General features: G+C 37.9%; 1 protein-coding gene and 1 long non-coding RNA gene across 3 annotated transcripts; one reads left to right on the top strand and one right to left on the bottom strand.

Moving 5' to 3' along the window:
- LOC138308945 (uncharacterized) lies at window positions 1–5,595 on the top strand. Its single transcript, XR_011206166.1, has 2 exons — window positions 1–119; window positions 5,234–5,595. It is a non-coding gene; the product is annotated as an uncharacterized lncRNA (long non-coding RNA).
- A 1,128-nt stretch (window positions 5,596–6,723) lies between these two features.
- On the bottom strand, window positions 6,724–20,996 carry LOC138308944 (putative uncharacterized protein DDB_G0271982). 2 transcript variants are annotated; one of them, XM_069250000.1, is made up of 6 exons: window positions 20,946–20,996; window positions 18,553–18,667; window positions 18,022–18,175; window positions 16,877–17,165; window positions 7,654–7,812; window positions 6,724–7,192 (listed from the first exon to the last, which is right to left on the bottom strand). In XM_069250000.1, exons 3-6 carry the CDS (start codon window positions 18,152–18,154, stop codon window positions 6,769–6,771), a joined length of 1,005 nt encoding a protein of 334 aa, XP_069106101.1. In that variant the 5' UTR covers window positions 18,155–18,175; window positions 18,553–18,667; window positions 20,946–20,996; the 3' UTR covers window positions 6,724–6,768. The 2 variants fall into 2 exon arrangements, with proteins under 2 accessions (XP_069106101.1, XP_069106103.1); XM_069250002.1 differs by having other exon boundaries at window positions 18,566–18,667.
- Window positions 20,997–21,778: the final 782 nt, after the last annotated feature.

The raw sequence follows: 21,778 nt of genomic DNA, 5'->3' as shown, positions 1-21,778 counted from the left end.
CTGCCTAGAAGACTACATATACCTTGAATATTTAAGATAATTTATCATTTACTTACCACATACTGTATCTAGTGCAACAAGGATTTAACCATTTCGTCATTTTATAGAACGTGTTGGTAGTAAGTATTATGAATGATTAATTAGTTCGCAATTAATTAATATCTTATAAATTAATATTTGGAAAGTCTTATCAATTTAATTATGGACCTAAGTTGATGGAAATATGATGTTATACCGCATTATGGAACTAAATATTGAAAGCGAACGTACCCCGATGGTCATTATTTTATATTCTATCAAGACAGTGCATCACTATATTAACTGAACCAACGGTTCTTTATTTCCTTCATCAGATTTGAATTTATTTACAGTTTTATAATTCAATTTTGCTTGTTACGAGTATTTTCATTGGCTTAAGAATTCACTTTATCAGCCCATAAAGGAAAAAAATGGCGTCGCCGTTTGTAACGTTGCTTCTAATTGGCTGAGATGGCGGCGTAATGATTTCATAGACAAAAGAGTCCCAAAATGAATTTTGAATATTGAAGAGATTATCTTTTGTAAATTGAATTATAAGGATTTATTTGAATAGATTTTTTATGTTATGGAGATACATGTTTAACACAAAATTCTGAGTGTACTCTCAGCCTAAACCGCTTCGCGGTTTATTTAGAGTACACTCAGATTTTTGAATAGAGAAGAATAATGGTTTTAGAACATTACCATGACGAACTCGATGTAAAGGCATTATGAACTCAATATAGCTATAACCATTACATATTATTAACTCCATTTCGGTGTTTCTAAAAATAGAAACTTTTATTAAATATGCAGAATAATCATCTTCATATGATTATGCATTATATAGGCCAATGAGAATAAGGAAAATCGATTAATACTGAAAGTATGCGATTTTGTGATTAATTACTCTCAACCATATGCGGCGTTGATTTTCAACAAATTGAAAGTAGTATGTTGCGCAGATCTTTCCATTTAAAATGTCAGGTAACGTATTGCTGAATTTCTTTGTAGTCGTTTTCCACAGATCTTTAACGAGCTAAAATTCTAAATTCTACCGAAGTCTTATAAAATTTCATTTATGAAAAAAAAAACAAAGACAAATTTTGTTTGGGTCATTATTACCCTCCAAATCAATCTTTTTCGTAAACTAAGTTTCAAGATATTAAATCATTCTATTTAAAATACACAAATACAATTCCTAAAACGTTCAAGCACGTAATGTTCAAACCTTTAATAGTGAAAATTCAATACATATGATATAGACTAACAAGTGATCCCAGAGGGATCTTGGCGACCACCTAAGAACGATCTTTGTCTGACAAAGGAAAGAGGGATCTTTTCTCTGCTTTTTAAACTTTTACTACATATTACTACAGATGAAATTTGAGAAAGATCCTTTGACTACTTTCTGAGATATATAACAGTAACGAACTTCAACTATCAAAATCCAAGATGGCATCCTGTCGGCCATCTTGTTCACCGATCGGTCCGAAAATGCAATATGCACAACTAGACCCCTAGTGGAACCTGCACATGCAATTTGATACAGATCCCTTGAGTGCTTTCTGAGAAATAGTGGTACCAAGCTTTAACTATCAAAATCCAAGATGGCGGCCTGTCGGCCATCTTGTTCATCAATCAGTCCCAAAATGCAATATGCACAACTAGGCCCCTAATAATAAGTGAACCTGCACATGCACATCCCTTCAGTACTTTCTGAGAAATAGCTGTAACAAACTTCAAATGTCAAAACTCAAGATGGCGGCCTGTCGGCCATCTTGTTAACCGATTGGTCCCAAAATGCAATTTGCACAACTAGGCCCTTAGGGAAACTTACACGTGAAATTTGAAAAAGATCCCTACTGTGCGTTCTGTGAAATAGCGGTAACAAACTTTAACTATCAAAATCGAAAATGGCTGCCTGGCGGCCATTTTGTAGACCGATTGGTCCCAAAATACAATATGCACCACTAGGGCCCTAGGGGAACCTACATATGAAATTTGAGAAACATCCCTTCAGTATTTTCTGAGAAATAGCGGTAACAAGAATTGTTAACGGACGGAAGGACGAACGGACGGACGGACCACGGACAAAAAGCGATTTGAATAGCCCACCATCTGTTGATGGTGGGCTAAAAATGGAGAAAATTTGTCAGGACTTTTGTGGACGATGAAAAACTATTTTCTATTTCTAGACATTGAACGCTATTTTCTATTTCTAGACATTCCTAGAGAAACAAGGTATCTGTGGTTTAGTCTATTGAAATAATGTTGAGTAACTTCACAGGATCAACTTCTCCAGTTGTGACTGTTTGGCCAAAGGCTGTATTTATGTAAGAAATTGAAGTAAATCAGACATAAAATCTGGTCTATATTTGAATCGTGTACATATGGGATTCATTAAAATGCCACTTTGTATACACATCAATACAATCTGGTAACACAATAATGTTAGTAATTAAAAATTCTTAAGATGTGGTCTAAAACAAAAATGGCTACAAGAGAACATTTACACATATCAAGGTGTGCATATAAAGAAAAAAAAATCAAGTATCATTAACATTAAAATATAAATTTATGGATTTGAAAACCTGATCATGACAAAGGCATGATACAAGCTCTTGAGAATAAATATAAAAAAAACGCAGTCAAGATGACCTTATCCAAAGCCTTAACGGGAGTCAAGCAGAAGCCCAAGAAAATAAAAATATGATTTATAAATTTGACAAATGAGTCAAACCGAAGGCCCAGAAGTTATACGAGATATCCAAAAGATGTAATTGTTTTAATGTTATAAATATTTTCATACATTTATACATAAATTATAAATCCATATCAGAATAACTGGATGAAGCTCGTTCAATTCACAAGAATATAGGTTAAAGTCAGTAGCTCCATGTAGCATCACCAAATAGGCATGGCTGGCTTTTCGTCTCTGCATATATTACAGTGTTACGTCCCATGCGGGTAGGTACCCATTATGACGTCATCATTTTGGGAGTGAAATTCACGTCATTTTCTCTGAAAAGTATGACGTTACACTGACCTTGCAAACAGATGACCATGACAGAGATCAATCTAGGCTTTGGGGGAAACTACCCTTTTTCAAAATAGGGGAAAAGTTTGGCGAAATTGGCAAAATATTCATTTTGACGAAAGTACTGTAAAACAACTAACTTTATTTTTAGATTTAGTAAAAAGCAAGTTCAATAATGAAAAATTGGAGTTTATCATAAAACATGCAGTTGCTGTATGATAAATATGAAGGCATTTGCAAATAAGTCTTACAAATATTAATGAAAAATAAGTCAAAGGGGAAATTGTGTTACAAAAACGGTCATTTTTTAGCTTCAAATGGGGAATTTTTAAATCTTCAGGGGCATTTTAGGCCAGAGGGGAATTCATTTCTTGAGGGGAAATTTACCCATAAAAGGTAATAAATCAGAGCTAGATTGATCCCTGCATGATGTCACAAGCAATACCTACCCGCAAGGGCAGATAACTCTGTATTATGCAAAGACGGAATTAAAATACTGATAGTTCTAACTTGTGGAATGGACCTCCACTGCGCTAGAACTTTACATCAATATTTTTTTATCCTCTGATGTGATCTTTGTCTTCCTTAAGAACACAGCTTGTTTAAAATAGCCTGAGGGAGTGCTACATGCGCAGTTCTCTTCATCTATTTAAAGACACACACACACCCACACACATATATATATATCTTTTTTTTTTAAATTTAATATTCTATATGATCCATCATGGACCATATGTTTACACAAAATAACTTTTTCTACTGATTTCAAACATTCAATCTGGTTTTTATTGGGAACCACCAAAAATCTTCAAACATAAAAACATAATACTTAACAAGATATCCCAGAGGGATCTTGGCGCCCACCAAAGCATGATCTACGTCTGACAATGGAAGGAGGATCTTTTCTCTGCTTTTCAAACTTTTTCAAACATACAACATATATGAAATATGAAACAGATCACTTCATTACTTTTTTAGAAATAGCAGTAACAAACTTCAACTATCAAAATCCAAGATGGCTACCTGTCAGCCATCTTGTTGACCGATCCGTCTTTAAATGCAATATGCACAACTAGGGCCCTAGGGAACCTTCATATGAAATTTGAGAGACACTCCTTCATTTATTTCTGAGAAATAGCGGTAACAAACTTTAACTATCAAGATCCAAGATGGTGGCCTGGGGGCCATCTTGTTGACCGATCCGTCCCAAAATACATTTTGCACAACTAAGGCCCTAGGGTTACCTAAAAATGAAATTTGAAAGAGATCCCTTCATTTATTTCTGAGAAATAGCAGTAACAATCTTCAATTGTCAAAATCCAAGATGGCTGCCTGGTGGCCATCTTGTTGACCGATCCGTCCCAAAATGCAATATGCACAACTTGGGCCCTAGGGGAACCTACATATGAAATTTGAGAGAGATCCCTTCAGTACTTTCTGAGAAATATCGGTAACAAACTTAAACTATCAAAATCCAAGATGGCGGCCTGGCGGCCATCTTGTTCACCAATCGGTCCCAAAATGCAATATGCACAACTAAGGCCCTAGAGAAACCTACATATGAAATTTGAGAAAGATCCCTTCAGCCATTTCGGAGAAATAGCAGTAACAAGAAATGTTAACGGACGGAAGGACGGAGCGATGGATGGAAGGACGGACGACAGACCAGACGAAAAGCGATTTGAATAGCCCACCATCTGATGATGGAGCTTTCAGGAGCTCGCAAAATCATCGAAATACAATATAAAACTCATCTCGGCCATTCTAAATCGTAATATTTTTCCCTGAGGAGACCCCAGGACCTCCAACCACCAAAACGTTGCGCCTTCGGCGCTCACACGCTAATTTAGCCAATTTGTGTATTTGTTAATTTCCTTTTAGCGACCCCACTGTTTATAAATGTGTACAAGGATTATATATAATAATATATGAAAAAAGTATATAAAATATATTTGATTGTGTGTTGAATTAATCTCCTCCTGTAGGTGCGGGGCGGGGCGGGTTACAAAATATTGAGGACCTTTGCCTTCCCCCCACCACCCCCCATTACGTTTCATCTTCCTACGCCACTGTTATGCTACTATACAATGTTCTATGAATGTAAATACAGTATATGTCAACTTAACAGATTGCAGCATGTCCGATCCAATGCTCTACATGTCTTCATTTTGACAGATACTCGAGATGTATAAGGAGATATTTGGAGCTGTCCTCTTGGTCTGTCTGGCTGTCCATACACAGGCCTGCAGTGTCCACTACCAGTCCAAACACTGTTATTGTCTTTGTGAAGACACTCTCCTGAAGCCGTGTGTCCAGTCCTGTCTCAGTACTACTGTAGCCCCGGCTGACGGACATCACCACAGCCATCTGTCCGTCTGTGAAACTCGTTGCCATGACCACATGTCGAGTTGTCTGACCCACTGTAATTGGGGGATTTATCCAAGCGCAAACCCAATTGTAGGGTAAAAACTGCCATTAAAAATCACCATGACTACAAACTGTGCATTTTGGGAATAAATATGTGGTTCTTCACTTTACTTAACGGTTAGTTGTTTTTTCCCTTTACTTATTGGTTAGTTGTTTTTTCCCTTTACTTATTGGTTAGTTGTTTTTTCCCTTTACTTATCGGTTAGTTGTTTTTTCCCTTTACTTATCGGTTAGTTGTTTTTTCCTTTTACTTATCCGTTAGTTGTTCTTTCCCTTTACTTATCGGTTAGTTGTTTTTTCCCTTTACTTATCGGTTAGGTAGCAGTACTAGTGTACAGTAGATTTGAAAAATGCAGCAAAATAATGTGCAGGCTTTAATTATGTACACACAGCTTTTTAACCTTAAATAACACCTATATAAAAGTATATATATTTTTAATCTACACAACATCTGCAATTGTCATGCAGAGTTCATTTTTGGACAGGTCTGCTTTTTGTTGTTTTGTGAGCCTGTAAAAACAATGGTAACCAATTTTTTTTTTTTTTTGAAAAATTGCAAAAAATTGGGTTTTTTTAAACCCAAAATTACACCCCCTCTACTAGAATTTTTTTTCTTGGATACAGTTTAAAACCAAGCATCACTGTCGTGATAGCGGAACTGAGCCTATTTCGACATAGGTATGTCATATACATTTTTTTTATTTTTCATGCATATAATAAAACAGGGGCTTTCTGCTTAATAAAAATCTCACCCATGGCCATTCGGTCTAACTGTACACTGCTACCTTAGTTGTTTCTTTCACTTTACTTATCGGTTAGTTGTTTCTTTATTAGCTCACCTGACCGAGGCACAGGTGAGCTTATGCGATATGGCACGACGTCCGTCATTTCCACAACTCAGTCTCGATATTACGGGGGTACCAATCACTTGTGATCTCTACACCACTGCAATATCTCAGGGGAAAACATCTGAACCAATCACAGGCCTGCATAGCTTTCCTTTGAAGACTACAGAGAGAGTAACGCATAACTTTAAAGTCACACAGTCAACCACAGTATACCGTTATACAGCTTGTTTGATGTACATCACACAGCTAAATTACCTGTTCTGTTATGTTGCTTCCAGTTTTATAATGAGTAAGTCCACGGGTGTAGAGACCTTAAGTGATGAGAACCCCTGGAATATCGAGGATGACCACAACTTAGTAATTTATACAGTTAATTAAAAAAACTCAATGTCATTATTTTCATTTGATTTTATAAATAACCATGAGCTTAAGACACTATCCAATACTTGAGTCTACAGTAACTTTATCATCGAAGTCCAGCGGCAGTAAAGAACTGTCGTCATCATCTGTTCTTGATTCTGATTGGATGATAGAGTCAGAATTTGAACCAATCACATGCTCACTTGTCCAATAACCCTGATCACTTGAGTCTGATATCACAAAACAGTTTTCCACATATAAAGTATCTGCCATACCAACCAGAGCCTCGTGGTGGTGCAGTTGCTTTAATTCTTTCATATTTTCTCTATTTAGTCTTTTTTGAACTCTATCTCTTTCGCGTTCCTTTTCACGAGCCTCTTCATTCACATGTCGAACAATTTTTCGTCTTTCTCTATCCTTCCTTCGTTCTTTTTCTCGATACTCAGGGTCATTTCTCTTATTTCTCATCCTGGCTCTGGCCTGCTCTTTTTCCTTTTCTCTGAAGATACAAAATTTGTAAAAGATATAGTCTATTAAAGCTTTGAGTATAACTATGGTGACGTCAAAGTGAACATGATGTCGTAATCCAAATATGGCGTTGCAAGATTGTCTCGTAAGACGAAAATGTCAAATCCAAGGCTGATTTCATCACTCTTACACAAAAAAGAAACTGGATGTTTTGTTTATATTAAATATTCCGTTAATAATAGTCATGTGATAAATAGAATCTTACACATGTGTCTATGTGACATGAAACAAGTTTACAAAACTTGTAAAGGCTTGTAGCCAGGGTTGGGGTCAATTACATTGCAATGGAATTAATTACAATTACAATTACTTGGTCAAAACTCAATTACAATTACTCAATTTTCAAATTATTAAACTGTTTACATAATCAAAATTTCATATCACATAGCCACTCACATAAAACCTTTATGTAATTAGACTTCTAATCCATACCTGAACAAAGGATTTTTCCGGAGTTTCTGTTTCAGCAGCCTTGCTCTCTCGCGTTTTGTCAGGTCCTCAGGTGACAGTGTATTCTGTATGTCTATATCTGATGTATTTGTCTTCAGAAATGGACTGCCTTCTAAGGGGTGGTCTGTATCTGGTCTTTGGCTATATAACCAAAACAAAAGATTTTCTTGAAGTTTGATAACCAATCATTGATGTTCTATTAATAAATACTTTATAACGAATTGTTCTGCCTATTAGGCCTGTATTTATATAGGTGTATGCTACCTATAATTTTTATGTGATTTAGAGTTATCGCCCTTTGTATTTCTCCATTTCCGCCCAACTTTGTTTTGATACGGTTCTCAATATGCTGTTTGCCACTTTTAGCCTTTATTGTGGCCCATACTGTGTAAGTCTATAGCTTTATAATAATATTTGTTGATACCTTTATTATAGAATAGCATTGTTTCAAAGCCAAAGTCATAGAATAAATAATTTACTGATAATTGCAATATTATGATGTGAGATCGAAGCGGTAAATTTAACCACGTGTTTACGGTGTATGTTTCTGTAACTGCTCTTTTTCAATACTCATTTGTGTCGTCAACATGTTACTGATCCAGTCATTAGATATTATTGATATATTTCATGTCCATTTAGTATAAGTTACTCAAGCTTATTCTGCCAGTATTGTAAAGTAAAGCAACAAGCCAGTTTATTAAGGATGCTGTCACCATAATTATATTAAAAATATTCGAAAGTGTAAAGTGTATAACTGTGTATGAATGAGACAAGCAATAAGTGTACCCATATTTTTGGTACTGTTAATGTTGTCTATTATGCTGCATTGCCGTTTACATTTAATGTAAATAATAATCAAACCATCATCAACATACTTATGTAAACTTTGTTTAACTTTCAGCTTTCACTATTTCATCAATAAATCTGACAAGTTCATACATTCGAGCCAGGCTTGTTTATTGTCAGTACAGTGAAAGACAGTCAATCACCACCAATCATGGAGGCAAATAAGGATTCAAGCTGTCCTGAAACCAAACAGATCACTACTGAGGATCAACCATTAGATGGTTCATCAACTAATCAAGATTTTGAAGGAGATGAGAAGCGGCTTAGGAAACTATCTCCAAAAGCAGAGGAACAGTTTAAGGAAACTGTGGCAACATTCTCCTCAAAGTTTTTAAGACTCACCACAGATATCGATGATCTTATTACGGTCGACATTCCAGCCTCAGAGTTATCTCGTGTACATGAGGTAAAGGCACGCATTCGTGAATTATTACAAAATTACACGGAATTATCAGAAAAGTTCTTACAGTTCCTCACCAGAGAAAGGTCACAGAGCAGCCTAGAGGAAAAGTCTAATCACCTATCACATCGTTCACACCTAGAATCAAGAGTACAGCAGGCTCTTTCTCAAATCAGCGTGAATGTGGGAATCACTAACATTGAAACAAAACACAAAGCAATGAGCAATAGATCAAGGACACGATCAGAACAAGAAAGGATAAATTGTCTCGCAGTAATAGAAGTTCTAAGGAAAGCAGTGACTATGCTTCGTCATCTTCATCAGTCCTCAAACAGCGTCTTAAAGTGGCGGCTACTAAGGCTCAGTTAGAATTTGAGTTAAAGGAGGCTGAGCTAAGGAAAGAGAAAGCCAGGCTAGAGGAAGAGGAACAAAGAACTCAAGCAGCTGCTACCAGGAAAAAGTTAGAATTACAAGTGGACTTAGACGTTCTCACAGTTAAGAAAGAAGCAGTTTTAGCCGCTACAGAACTAAAGGTTTTAGAAGAGGATAGCCTTTCTGAAAGCGAAAGGTCAAGTGTGGACCAGGAAGTAGTAAATGAAAGGACTCGGCAATACGTCAAAGTCCAGAACTCTCTAAATGGAAACCAGTTAAGTGCTAGTCCGAATGATAAGACTGAAATCCCACCTAAAGTAAATGATCAGCGAGAACAAACCTTTTGGAATCCTGTAGCCCCTTCATTTCACCCTACAGCGGCTGTCAATGCTCAAACTCAGTGCCTAGATTTCACAAAGTTTCTGATGAAGAAAGAAATGACAATGTCTAGACTTTCACAATTTGATGACCTTCCAGAGAATTACATATGTTGGAAGGCTAGCTTCCAAGCCATTATGAAAGAGGTGGATGCAAATCCATCAGAAGAGCTTGACTTACTGGTCAAATGGTTGGGGCCTAAATCTTCACGTCCTGCAAAAAGCATACGGGCATCAATAGCTGGTAACCCGAACCATGGTCGTCAAGAACTATGGAGAAGATTAGATGAGCAATATGGCTGCCCTGAGGTAATTGAATCCTCGCTAAAGAAAAAGCTGGACAAGTTTCCTAGAGTCACCGCCAAGGACCCTGAAAAATTATATGATCTATTGGACATCATAACAGAAATTTTACACTGTGAAGCAAAACAGCAATTTTACAGGAATCCTGTCATACTACGACTCGTCCCTTGGCATCAACCAGGTGGTGTCGAAGCTGCCACCCAGATTGCAATTTAAGTGGACAGATAGAGCAGCTTCATATAAAAAATCACATGGCAATGTCTATCCTCCATTTGGATTTTTCGCAAGCTTTATGAAAGAGATGACATCGGTGCTAAATGACCCAGGTCTAATGATATTCAGTCATGATAGCTCATCTGCTGCCAGCACACGTCGTTTTGATAATCAGCGTCGCACAGATATTCGGGTGAAGAAAACCGATGTAAAGGGTGATACTCAGCAAAAAGACGTGGTCTTCAATGAAGGAAAATGTATTATTCATGACTCAAATCACACACTTAACCAATGCAGAAAATTCAGAGAAAAGTCTTTGTCGGAACGCAAGAAGTTGCTCGCGGAGCATCACATCTGCTTCAAATGTTGTAAGTCGAACTCGCATCTCTACAAAAACTGTCACGAAGTGATATGTTGTGATATATGTCGTAGTGACAAACATCCCACAGCTCTCCATCCAACTTCTGACAACTACCATAAGAACTCTGATAAACAGCAAAGGGTTAAGTCAAGTCACGGCGAGGAGAGAGAACTCCCAGACCAGTCCAGCTCCCTCAATCAGAAAATACAGAGAGACATGATCAGTCAACGTCTGTGTCAAGTCAGTGTACAAGAATATGTGGAAAGGGATTCAGTGGACGCTCCTGCGCCAAAACACTTCTTGTCAAGCTACATCCTGCGGAAGAACCAGATAAGTTTCGTACTGTATACGTGATCCTGGACGATCAAAGCAATAAAAGCCTTGGACGCTCTGAAATCTTTGACTATTGGGGTATTCCCGCAAGCGGCTCCGTACCTTACACAGTAGTATCATGCTCAGGAAAGCAAACTACACATGGCCGTCGACTCAATGGTTTGGCCGTGACATCTATGGATGGGACATATACCATGAACCTACCTACTATTATCGAGTGTAATCAGATTCCTAGTAACAGGGAAGAAATTCCTCCACCACAAGTGGCTACCTGGTATCCCCACATGTCGGACATAAACTTGCCCCCCGTGGAACCAGAAATAGATATCCAACTCCTCATAGGAAGAGACTTACCAGAAGCCTTTCATGTGACTGAACAGCGGACAGGGTCCAGTGGTGATCCTTTTGCTCAGAGATTGAAGTTAGGATGGGTCGTAGTAGGTGAGACCTGCCTTGGGAAAACACACAAGTCAGATGTTGTCAGCGTAATGAAAACAAAGGTTCTTCCAGACGGAAGAGTGACTCTATTTGAAGAGTGTGCTAATAGGTTTCAGGTTAAAGATTCACCTGACCTGCGCAACAACATATTCCTTTGCACGAAGCATGATGACAAACCAGGATTGTCACTGATGGAGCTGATGGACAGAGAATTTGTCAAAACCACAGATGGGTCTTGGTCAGCACCATTACCCTTTCGCGAAAATCGTCCTCGTCTTCCAAACAACCAACCCCTCGCTCTTAAACGGGCACGTATGCTGGATGCTAACCTGCAGAAAAATCATACCAAGCGGGAACATATGGTAAATTTCATGAAGGGTATCATCGACAAGGGTCACGCAGAAATAGCTCCACCGATAGATGAGAACAAAGAAAGATGGTATCTTCCTTTATTTGGCGTGTACCACCCAAAGAAACCCGGCAAAATCAGGGGAGTTTTTGATTCATCAGCGAAATATTCTGGTATATCCCTTAACCAAGTCCTTTTGAAAGGCCCTGATCTTACAAATAACTTGCTTGGCGTGTTACTTCGCTTCAGGAAGGAGGAGATAGCAGTAACTGCTGATGTACAGCAAATGTTTTACTGCTTCTCAGTAAGACCAGATCATAGGGATTTTCTCCGTTTCTACTGGTACAAAGATAATGACCCCTCGCAACCCTTGACAGAATACAGGATGACCAAACACGTGTTTGGTAACGGTCCGTCCCCCGCTGTGGCTAGCTATGGACTCAGGAAAACGGCTAAGGATGCCGAGACTGATTATGGAAGTGATGTTAATGACTTTGTACAAAACAACTTCTACGTAGACGATGGCTTGATTTCTGTGTCGACTCCGGAAGAAGCGGTTAGCCTTCTCACACGTACTCAAGCAGCTTTAGCCACAGGTCATATTCGGTTACACAAGATCTGCTCCAACTCCCAGGAGGTTCTCGACAACTTCCCATCCGAAGACCTTGCGCAGGATTTAAAAGATCTTAATCTTGGCGATGACGACATACCGTCTCAGCGTAGTTTAGGCCTGTGTTGGAGACTTCCTACTGATGCGTTTTCCTTCAAGGTGTCCGACACTCCGAAGCCATACACTCGTCGTGGGGTGCTTTCCACCATCAATTCCCTCTACGATCCTTTAGGTTTTTTGGCTCCGGTGATCATCCAAGGAAGGGTCCTGCTTCGCGATATGGTCGAGGGAACGGTTGACTGGGACGAGCCCCTATCTGAAACACAACGCGTCAAGTGGGAAACTTGGGAGAAATCTCTATTACATCTTGATAGCTTCTCAATTCCGCGAAGAACTCCCATCTCAAAAGGTGACTTGACCAACGAGGTGCATATATTTGCTGACGCTTCGGAACGCGCTATAGCAGCAGTGGCGTATCTTACCCTAAATAACAACGGAGAGACTTACACCACATTCCTCCTGGGGAAGTCTAAGGTGGCCCCGAAACATGGCCACTCCATACCGCGACTAGAGCTGTGTGGTGCTCTGCTGGCTGTCGAAGTAGGCGAGATTCTTTCTGAACAGTTGTAGCTACCTCCAGAACAAATGACATTTTACTCCGATAGTAAAGTCGTCTTAGGATATTTGAATAACCGTACAAGACGGTTTTATGTCTACGTTGCCAACCGAGTAAGTAGGATACTCAGATTCTCGAAACCAGAACAGTGGTTTTATGTCGCATCGGAGAGTAACCCTGCTGATGAGGGCACACGGTTTGTACCTGCATCACAGCTGAAAGATAGTATGTGGATCTCTGGACCACCTCAACTTTGTCTACGCTCTACGTTAAAGGAAGAGTCGTTTTCGCTAGTGGAACCCTCGCAGGATGAAAATGTTCGCCCAGAGGTTGTTGCTATGAAGACTCAAATCTCGCCTACCCCTGTTACAGATCTAATACACAAACATTCTGACTGGATGAAACTTATTCGAGCTGTATCTCGGGTCATGCTTGCCGCGGAACGTTTCACAAATCTACAAAGAAAGGTTAAACCTGATGAATACCAAAAGCCCCAAGGACTGCTGCATGCTGCTGAGCTATTTATAATCAAAGAGGTCCAGAAACAAGCACATAGTCGTGAGGTTGACGTTCTTGGACAAGGAAAACCTCTACCAAAAAACAGCTCTCTACTAAAACTGTGCCCTATTCTAGACGAGGATGGACTTCTGCGCGTTGGCGGTAGACTAAATATGTCCAGCCTGCAAGAAAACATCAAACATTTTATTCTGATCCCAGGGTCACATCATATAGCTACTCTCATTACGAGACATTACCATGAATCTGTGTCTCACCAAGAGAGACACTTCACTGAAGGAGCAGTCAGGGCAGCTGGATTTTGGGTGACTGGTGATAAAAGGTTGATATCCCTCCTCGTACATCGTTGCGTTATATGCAGAAGACTCAGAAGTCGCCCCTGTACTCAGAAGATGGCTGATTTGCCTATTGACAGGGTCACGCCCACACCGCCATTTTCCTTTGTGGGAGTCGATGTCTTTGGTCCATGGGAGATAACAACTCGACGTACTAGGGGTGGTGTTCTTTCCAACAAGCGCTGGGCAGCTTTATTTACCTGTATGTTTACGAGAGCAGTTCATATAGAGGTGCTAGAAGAGATGAGCTCTTCCTGTTTCATAAATGCAGTTAGAAGACTGTATGCTATCCGCGGGAAAGTAAAACAATTCCGGTCAGACCGAGGAACAAACTTCGTTGGTGCTACCTCCGATTTAGGAGTCACTGTAATCGAAAGTAGGGACATGAAGGACTTCTTTTCAACTCACGGCGCTACATGGATATTCAACCACCCTCACGCCTCCCATTTTGGCGGAATATGGGAAAGAATGATTGGTGTGTCACGCAGGATTCTCGATGCCATGTTGCTGGGAAATAAAGGAAAGGACCTCACCCATGAAGTCCTCTGTACCTTCCTCGCTGAAGTTACTGCCATCATAAATGCTCGTCCTTTGGTACCTGTGTCATCTGATCCGGAGCAACCATTCATCTTATCGCCATCCACTCTTCTTACCCAGAAGACTGAAGATCAAACGTGGACAGAGTCATTCCAACATCTTAGTCTCAAAGACATTTACCATTCACAGTGGCGCCATGTTCAGGTCCTTGCAGAGAGGTTCTGGTGTCGTTGGAGAACAGAGTATTTGGCTTCCTTACAACCAAGGAGAAAATGGCAAGAGAAATCGTGCAATGTGGTGGTTGGAGATGTTGTGCTAATGAAGGATTCACAGACGGCGAGAAACGATTGGCCGATGGGAATTGTGACACGCGTTATTCCTAGTGAGGACGGATTAGTACGTCAAGTCGAGCTTCGTGTGTGTCGCGACAACAAGATATCAAACTTTCTACGTCCTGTCTCTGAAATTGTTGGACTAGTTCCTATGGAATAATGATAAGGAGAAATGTGACATTCCTATAGTTACGAACATTTACTTGTGTTGATACATTCCCTATTATATGTGTCATACTTCGAGATCAAGTCAATCTCATTACAAGTGTTTGCCTTAAATAACTGGAAAAGACTTAAGGTGGCTCGTGCCATTTTGACTGCCAAGTGTTATTTTGTTCAATTTTATATACTGTCAAGTTAAGAAACATAACATCTTGCTTTATAATAGTTATAGTGATATAATAATATCAGGCGAGGAGTGTTCTGCCTATTAGGCCTGTATTTATATAGGTGTATGCTACCTATAATTTTTATGTGATTTAGAGTTATCGCCCTTTGTATTTCTCCATTTCCGCCCAACTTTGTTTTGATACGGTTCTCAATATGCTGTTTGCCACTTTTAGCCTTTATTGTGGCCCATACTGTGTAAGTCTATAGCTTTATAATAATATTTGTTGATACCTTTATTATAGAATAGCATTGTTTCAAAGCCAAAGTCATAGAATAAATAATTAACTGATAATTGCAATATTATGATGTGAGATCGAAGCGGTAAATTTAACCACGTGTTTACGGTGTATGTTTCTGTAACTGCACTTTTTCAATACTCATTTGTCTCGTCAACATGTTACTGATCTAGTCATTAGATATTATTGATATATTTCATGTCCATTTAGTATAAGTTACTCAAGCTTATTCTGCCAGTATTGTAAAGTAAAGCAACAAGCCAGTTTATTAAGGATGCTGTCACCATAATTATATTAAAAATATTCGCAAGTGTAAAGTGTATAACTGTGTATGAATGAGACAAGCAATAAGTGTACCCATATTTTTGGTACTGTTAATGTTGTCTATTATGCTGCATTGCCGTTTACATTTAATGTAAATAATAATCAAACCATCATCAACATACTTATGTAAGCTTTGTTTACTTTCAGCTTTCACTATTTCATCAATAAATCTGACAAGTTCATACATTCGAGCCAGGCTTGTTTATTGTCAGTACACCAATCATTGATGTTCTAAAAATACAATGTAGCTGTGATAATCTAAGTCCCCCTCCCTCCCCATCCCAACCTTGTCTGTAGCTTAATCATTAATGTATAATTATGGATTTGGCCAATTCCATGCACCCATCTAGAGCTCCACTGAGAACCTAGAATACCAAATATCATTTTGTTGAAATAGAGTTGTTCATCACTTGAGAGATTTGGTTTCTTCCTCCCATGACCTGTGCACTGTGACAGTTCAGCAACTTCCAGTGAATGTTTTGTTTGTTTTAAGTCAGCACTGTATGTTATTGTCAATGTCAAAAAATAGCATGAAACCAAAATCTAGATGGAAACTGCTTTCACAAATAGCATTTGTTACAACCTACTATCAAGAATTGCATCTATTTCGAATATTGCTGGCCGTCAACAGGATATTATTCCTAATTCATATGAAAGCAGGTGAGTAATGCATTACAGACATTTTTAGCTATAGTACGATCTCACTGAACCATACTTTTAACAACTGAAACATCCCACTTAGTCATGTCAGACTGATCAGTCACCACACTCAAAGCTGGGGGTAGATTCATGTATCATAAAGGCCAGAGGACAGATTAATCATGTCAACAAGGGCGACTTCCATAGCATTGAAATGATATTTGATAACAATGAAATATTCTATATTCTTTCATACCTACGGGTGTAATACTGGCTGGTCTCATACAATACATTCCTGTCACCTGAGACTGTATTGCATGGCTACCCATGTAATAAAGCCTTGTGATGTCACAGGGTCAACAAAATTACTGTTTTGCGGTAAAATTGAAAAAAAAATGTTTCAGAAACTAGACTGGTTTTAATATAAAAGATGCAAACAACCGAATCTGTGTTAAAAATATCACATAATTTTGCATGTATGGGGCATTGACTTGTAGTCGGGTTTTCTTCAAACTTATTTCAAAATGGCGGGATATTATAGATATAAAATTGCCAAAAAAGGTCAAGGTATGAAAGAAAAGTACTCTTTCATATGTGGATATAAAGGATAGGGGTATTCTAACCGAGGGTCACAAAATGTTGTAAAACAAGGCTTATGAAAGAGTCTTATAAACTTACCTTGCAGCGTTGTTGTGTTCCCGCCACAGGTTAAGGGAAGATAACTCTGACTCTGTGATTTCAGAAGCAGAAATCAATTTATTTCCGTACCCAACACTCGTGTCGGACCCGCTGATATTTCTAACATCATCAAACAACAGCGATGGACAAACAGCGTTGTCACAAGACTCTGATTGGCTGTTTATTATATTGATCTCTGTATCGTGTAGCGGTAGATTTGTTGTCGTGACGACTGTCTCTGCTGCGACATCAAAGGAAACAACTGACAAATCGGGATCCTCACCATCATCTGTAAATAAGTTATTGAATAACAATGGAAATGGAACGAACAGACATAATGGTATGTCTATTCCGTCTTTTCATATTACAGAGTAAGCTCCCTTGCGGGTAGGTATAGATTGTTACGTCATTATTTTACGAGCGCAATTTACGTCGTTTTTTCTCTGAAAAGTATGACGTTACGCTCGCAAATACATGACGTCACAATCCATACCTACCCACAAGGGCAGATAACTCTGTAATATGAAAATACAGCATAATGATTAATAGAATTATTCCCTGCCTAGTGGTGTGACCACAAAATCACAACCTGAGGGATATTTCATGAACGTCCAACGCGAGGCTTGCTGAGGGTTGGACATTCAGGGATTCTCTGAGGTTTGTGATTTTGTTATCACGCCCTCATAGGTAGGGAATAATTCTTTCCCCCCCTTCCCTTGACATTGTTGCAGGGGGGTATGATAAATGAGCACCATATATATATGTGGCATATATTACATGTTAAAATTTTTAATATATGGAGGTCTTACAAATACAGATTTATATGCAAATCTCCCCTAAAGACATATATATCAGGTTCATATCCAGACAGTATACAGGCAAGCGGGATTCTGGAGTAATCACAAACCTATCTAGCTACAGAAAGAACAGTACATGGCCCAACATGGGATTTGAAATTGAAACCAATAAGTATATAATGGACATATACCATTATGATACTGCTCTCACAGCTTTGTTACCCCATCATTTAGGATAAATCTAGTTGATACTATCACTTCTGAATCATCACGTTAATTATCATTCAAATGAAGCAGAATTGAACTGCACCGTCTGGCAGCTACACCATGTATATAACTACAACTTACCGAATTCTTGGTCTGGAATCAGATGTCCCGGAGTGTAGATTTGTACAACCTCTCCATTATGTTGACTGTGGATGTGATGTTCAGTATCTGTGCAGTTGTCTTTAGTGCCGTGATTTATACTGGCTTCAATCATATTCCTATGTGAATTCTAGAACTGTCAAAAAGCAAATATTCCTAATACACCAAAACAGTCAAACTTTTGTTTACATTAACCATGTATAAAAAAATAAAAAGAAATAAAACTTCAATCAAACTCTCAAAAGGATATCATTAACCACCTTAGAATCTTATTTTTCTGTCCTTTTTACATGTTCAAAATAATTTTATGAACAGAAATATATTATGGAAGGATTTTCTCTACCTCATTCAATATTCAAATGAATGAATTTAGTTCCTTTTCTTTAAGTTTACAAAGGTGATAAATTATAAATATCAAAGAAGACATTTTAATTTTACCTTTTTATACATAAAGTGATCACATCTCATTTATTTTATGACAAAATTTAATAAAACAAAATACTTTTTACATACTCATTAAAGTTACCTGGACTAAAGTCTTCTTCAATTGTTGGCATCAGGTGCCGTCTTTGTTCGGATCAGATGGGAGATTCCAGCATCTTCATAATGTACTAGTATTGTTCAACATCTATTAAAAGACGATCAAGCGTTAACATGAAATGAGCAAATGATCATGATCTGTAATAGAGGTTAATGTGATATCATAGGTCTATATTATTCTATGCATATCTCTCAAGATTCGCTCAAAGCACATCATTAATGTGATTAATAACACTTTAATGTGATTATGATTCTTTCATCTTTACTAATGTATAACTACAACAATACTTAAAATGACTTCTGTTTTGAAAAATAATGTATAAACAATGTATTACCTTGTGATTTAACACTTTAAGAACATTCTATTTTTTATGTTTATTCCATGGTTTCATACTGTTGAATATGGTGATATCCTCCAGAAAAAAGATGAAATATATATATACATTTATCAGATAATCCGCCTGATATCCAGTGATTTCGCCTGTGTAATATTTTTGCATATGTCATTATAGTGTAATATATTTTGACCTGGGGCGATTTTCATTGGCTGGAAACCTATTGTGACGTAAGATAGAAACAATAAAATAACGTCAGGAAAAATGATGCGACGTCAGGAGTACAAGGAAAGCTGGACGAAATGGTGGCCTCTGCCGGATTTTTGGAATACATTTTGACATGAAATTCTTTGTTTTATATAGGTTTTTGTAGTTATGTGATAAAAAGTATCTTAAATTTGTGTTCATTTCATATGAGATTTTGTGAAACTCGTCTCGAAGTTTAAATTTTGCTCGCCAAGGCTCGCAAAACTAAAACTTCTTAGACACGTTTCATAAAATCTCATATGAAATGAACACTCATACCAGTAAGTCTGGGGTAGCAGGTTTTATCCTGGCTGGCGGCACACTACTCTCGCCCTGTTACATTTGGTGCCGTAGACCACTCCAAGCGAAAGCTATACATGATTGATAGGCTTTGTTGGAGAGAGAACCTGGGTTGGTCTGTGTTCGGGGGCGAACACATTTGAAAGAGGGGAGTAGTGTAGCAGGTTTTAATTGTACATAGTGATACAGTCGCCTTCTAGCTTCATGCTAGGGGATTTTCCCTTTAACTCAGTTGGTAGAGTGGTGGACCAGTGAGTGCGGTGTTGCAGGTTCGAGCACGGCTGGCGGTACACTACTCTTGTCATGTTACATGTATATACTCATTGTATATTCAAATCATTATTGTGACTACAATGTACATGTATGGTCAAGTGCCCTAAATTCGTAAGGGACCTGTTTTCGTCATGTTTACAATTTTGCTTATATCTTATGAACTATCGCGTGATTTCGTATAGAGTGTCGTCTGCCAAAGAAGATTTAATCAAGGAAGATTTGCTTAAAAGGGTGTGTGTTCTAAAACCAAGTGATTTTATAAAAACGATGTAGCATTAAACCCCTAAACAAAGGTATTTTCTTAAGTCCATTTACTTTAAAACCCTACCGTCAGCGTTTGACTGTTCATGTGCACTGATTAGCTGTATGTCAACAAAGTACCGGAAGTCACTTGTCTGATCATGTGATTCATAGCCCAGATTTTTGGTTATTACAAATTATTTTGGCGATTCAACTTACCCGAAATTTTTGGTGCAGTACTGTTAAAAACATAATGTTATTCTCTGTAAACAGAGGTGTTCGCCACTTTCCATGACCAATAAGTTTAAAGATTTAAAATCGATGTAACAACAAGAAATTTTCTGCTAAAACACGATCCCACAAGTGCCTGCTGCTCATCATTTATTTGGAATTATCCCAATTTTCCTAATAAGCGGAACAGCCCCCCTGACGAAAATAGGTCCCTATTAATATTGTGTCGGCCATCACCCGGTGGTTAGAAATCTTCTGTATTGTGATAGATCACAGGCGTCTGCATCTGGTTTTGGAAAAATACAATGTCCTACCCCTACTCTTCATATAGTAGGGGTAGGTTCTTTTATTTTTATCAAACCAGAAGCATGCAGATGCCTGTGCGTAGATAAATATTATATATTTGTGTTGATAAAATTGGTACATTTTATTTCTTGCTGATTTGTTGATAGTTCTATCTGAAAAGATTTAATTACCCTGACGAATATTGGTCCTTCAAGAGTATGTGATGTAATTTATGTCAAGATATTATATTGTCAAACTAGTTTTATACCTTAGCTTATGGCCTGAACGATTCATCCCATTGATTGATTTTAAATTGCCAATGCAAACTGTGTTCGTTTCCTGAATATTGGAGGGAACCGAACTTCCTCAAGATTTCAGTGTTGGTCATGACAAAAGCCCTGACGAAACTCTAACCAAAACACTTGTATATAGTCACAATTTCACAAATATACACACCTGTTATTACGGCTGAATAAAGATAGTCTTTTCTCTTCCAAAGCGGAAATAAATTAAAATTACTAAAATGAAACCGAAAGACGTTAACCTAATTCCGGATTTTTTTTTCTTACATACAAAACATCAAGGATCCACAATAATAAATTTTAAACACCGTGAAATGATTTATTTTAAATGTTTTTAATCTGGGCTGATGAAAACATATACTTTTTTCTTCCAACAATGATACTAAAATGTTGACAGATGCAGTAAGGATGGACTAAAGCGAGATAACTCTTGCTTTAATTTTGGGAAGGAATTAGAGGGAGAAAATCAATTAAAACTATTGTCATTTGCTATCATAAATATTACGTTAATATTCAAACTTAACTATACGCAAAGTTATTTTAAAAATACGTTTTACTTATAGCTACATTACATTTATTCTAGATAGATTATAGGTTTTACCTGAAATTTATATCGTATATGGTATATCTAAATCCCTGGTTTTACATGTATATACGTTCATTCAGATAATCACATCCTTTTCTATGCTAAATCTGTTGGACTAGAATCTAGTATGTATACCTGAGCCTCGATCTCCAAATATTACAGGAATTGGCAAAGGCATGGGGAATGCCTTTTAATGCATTCAAATGCTACATCTTCTCTGTTCGGATTACTATACAATGATTATCATCAAACACTTATCATGGTACATTCTTGTATTACTATCATAGCTGATCTGAAATGGCAAACTCACATACACAACATCTGTCAGAAAACAGCAAGAGACAAAAAAGTTTTAATTTCACTATGAGTTCTCATAAAGCTGATATTACTTTTATTTAAGA

The sequence above is a fragment of the Argopecten irradians genome, chromosome 15 (assembly GCF_041381155.1).
Source record: "Argopecten irradians isolate NY chromosome 15, Ai_NY, whole genome shotgun sequence".
NCBI classification, from domain to species: domain Eukaryota; kingdom Metazoa; phylum Mollusca; class Bivalvia; order Pectinida; family Pectinidae; genus Argopecten; species Argopecten irradians.
This window is presented reverse-complemented; position numbering and strand designations above follow the sequence as displayed.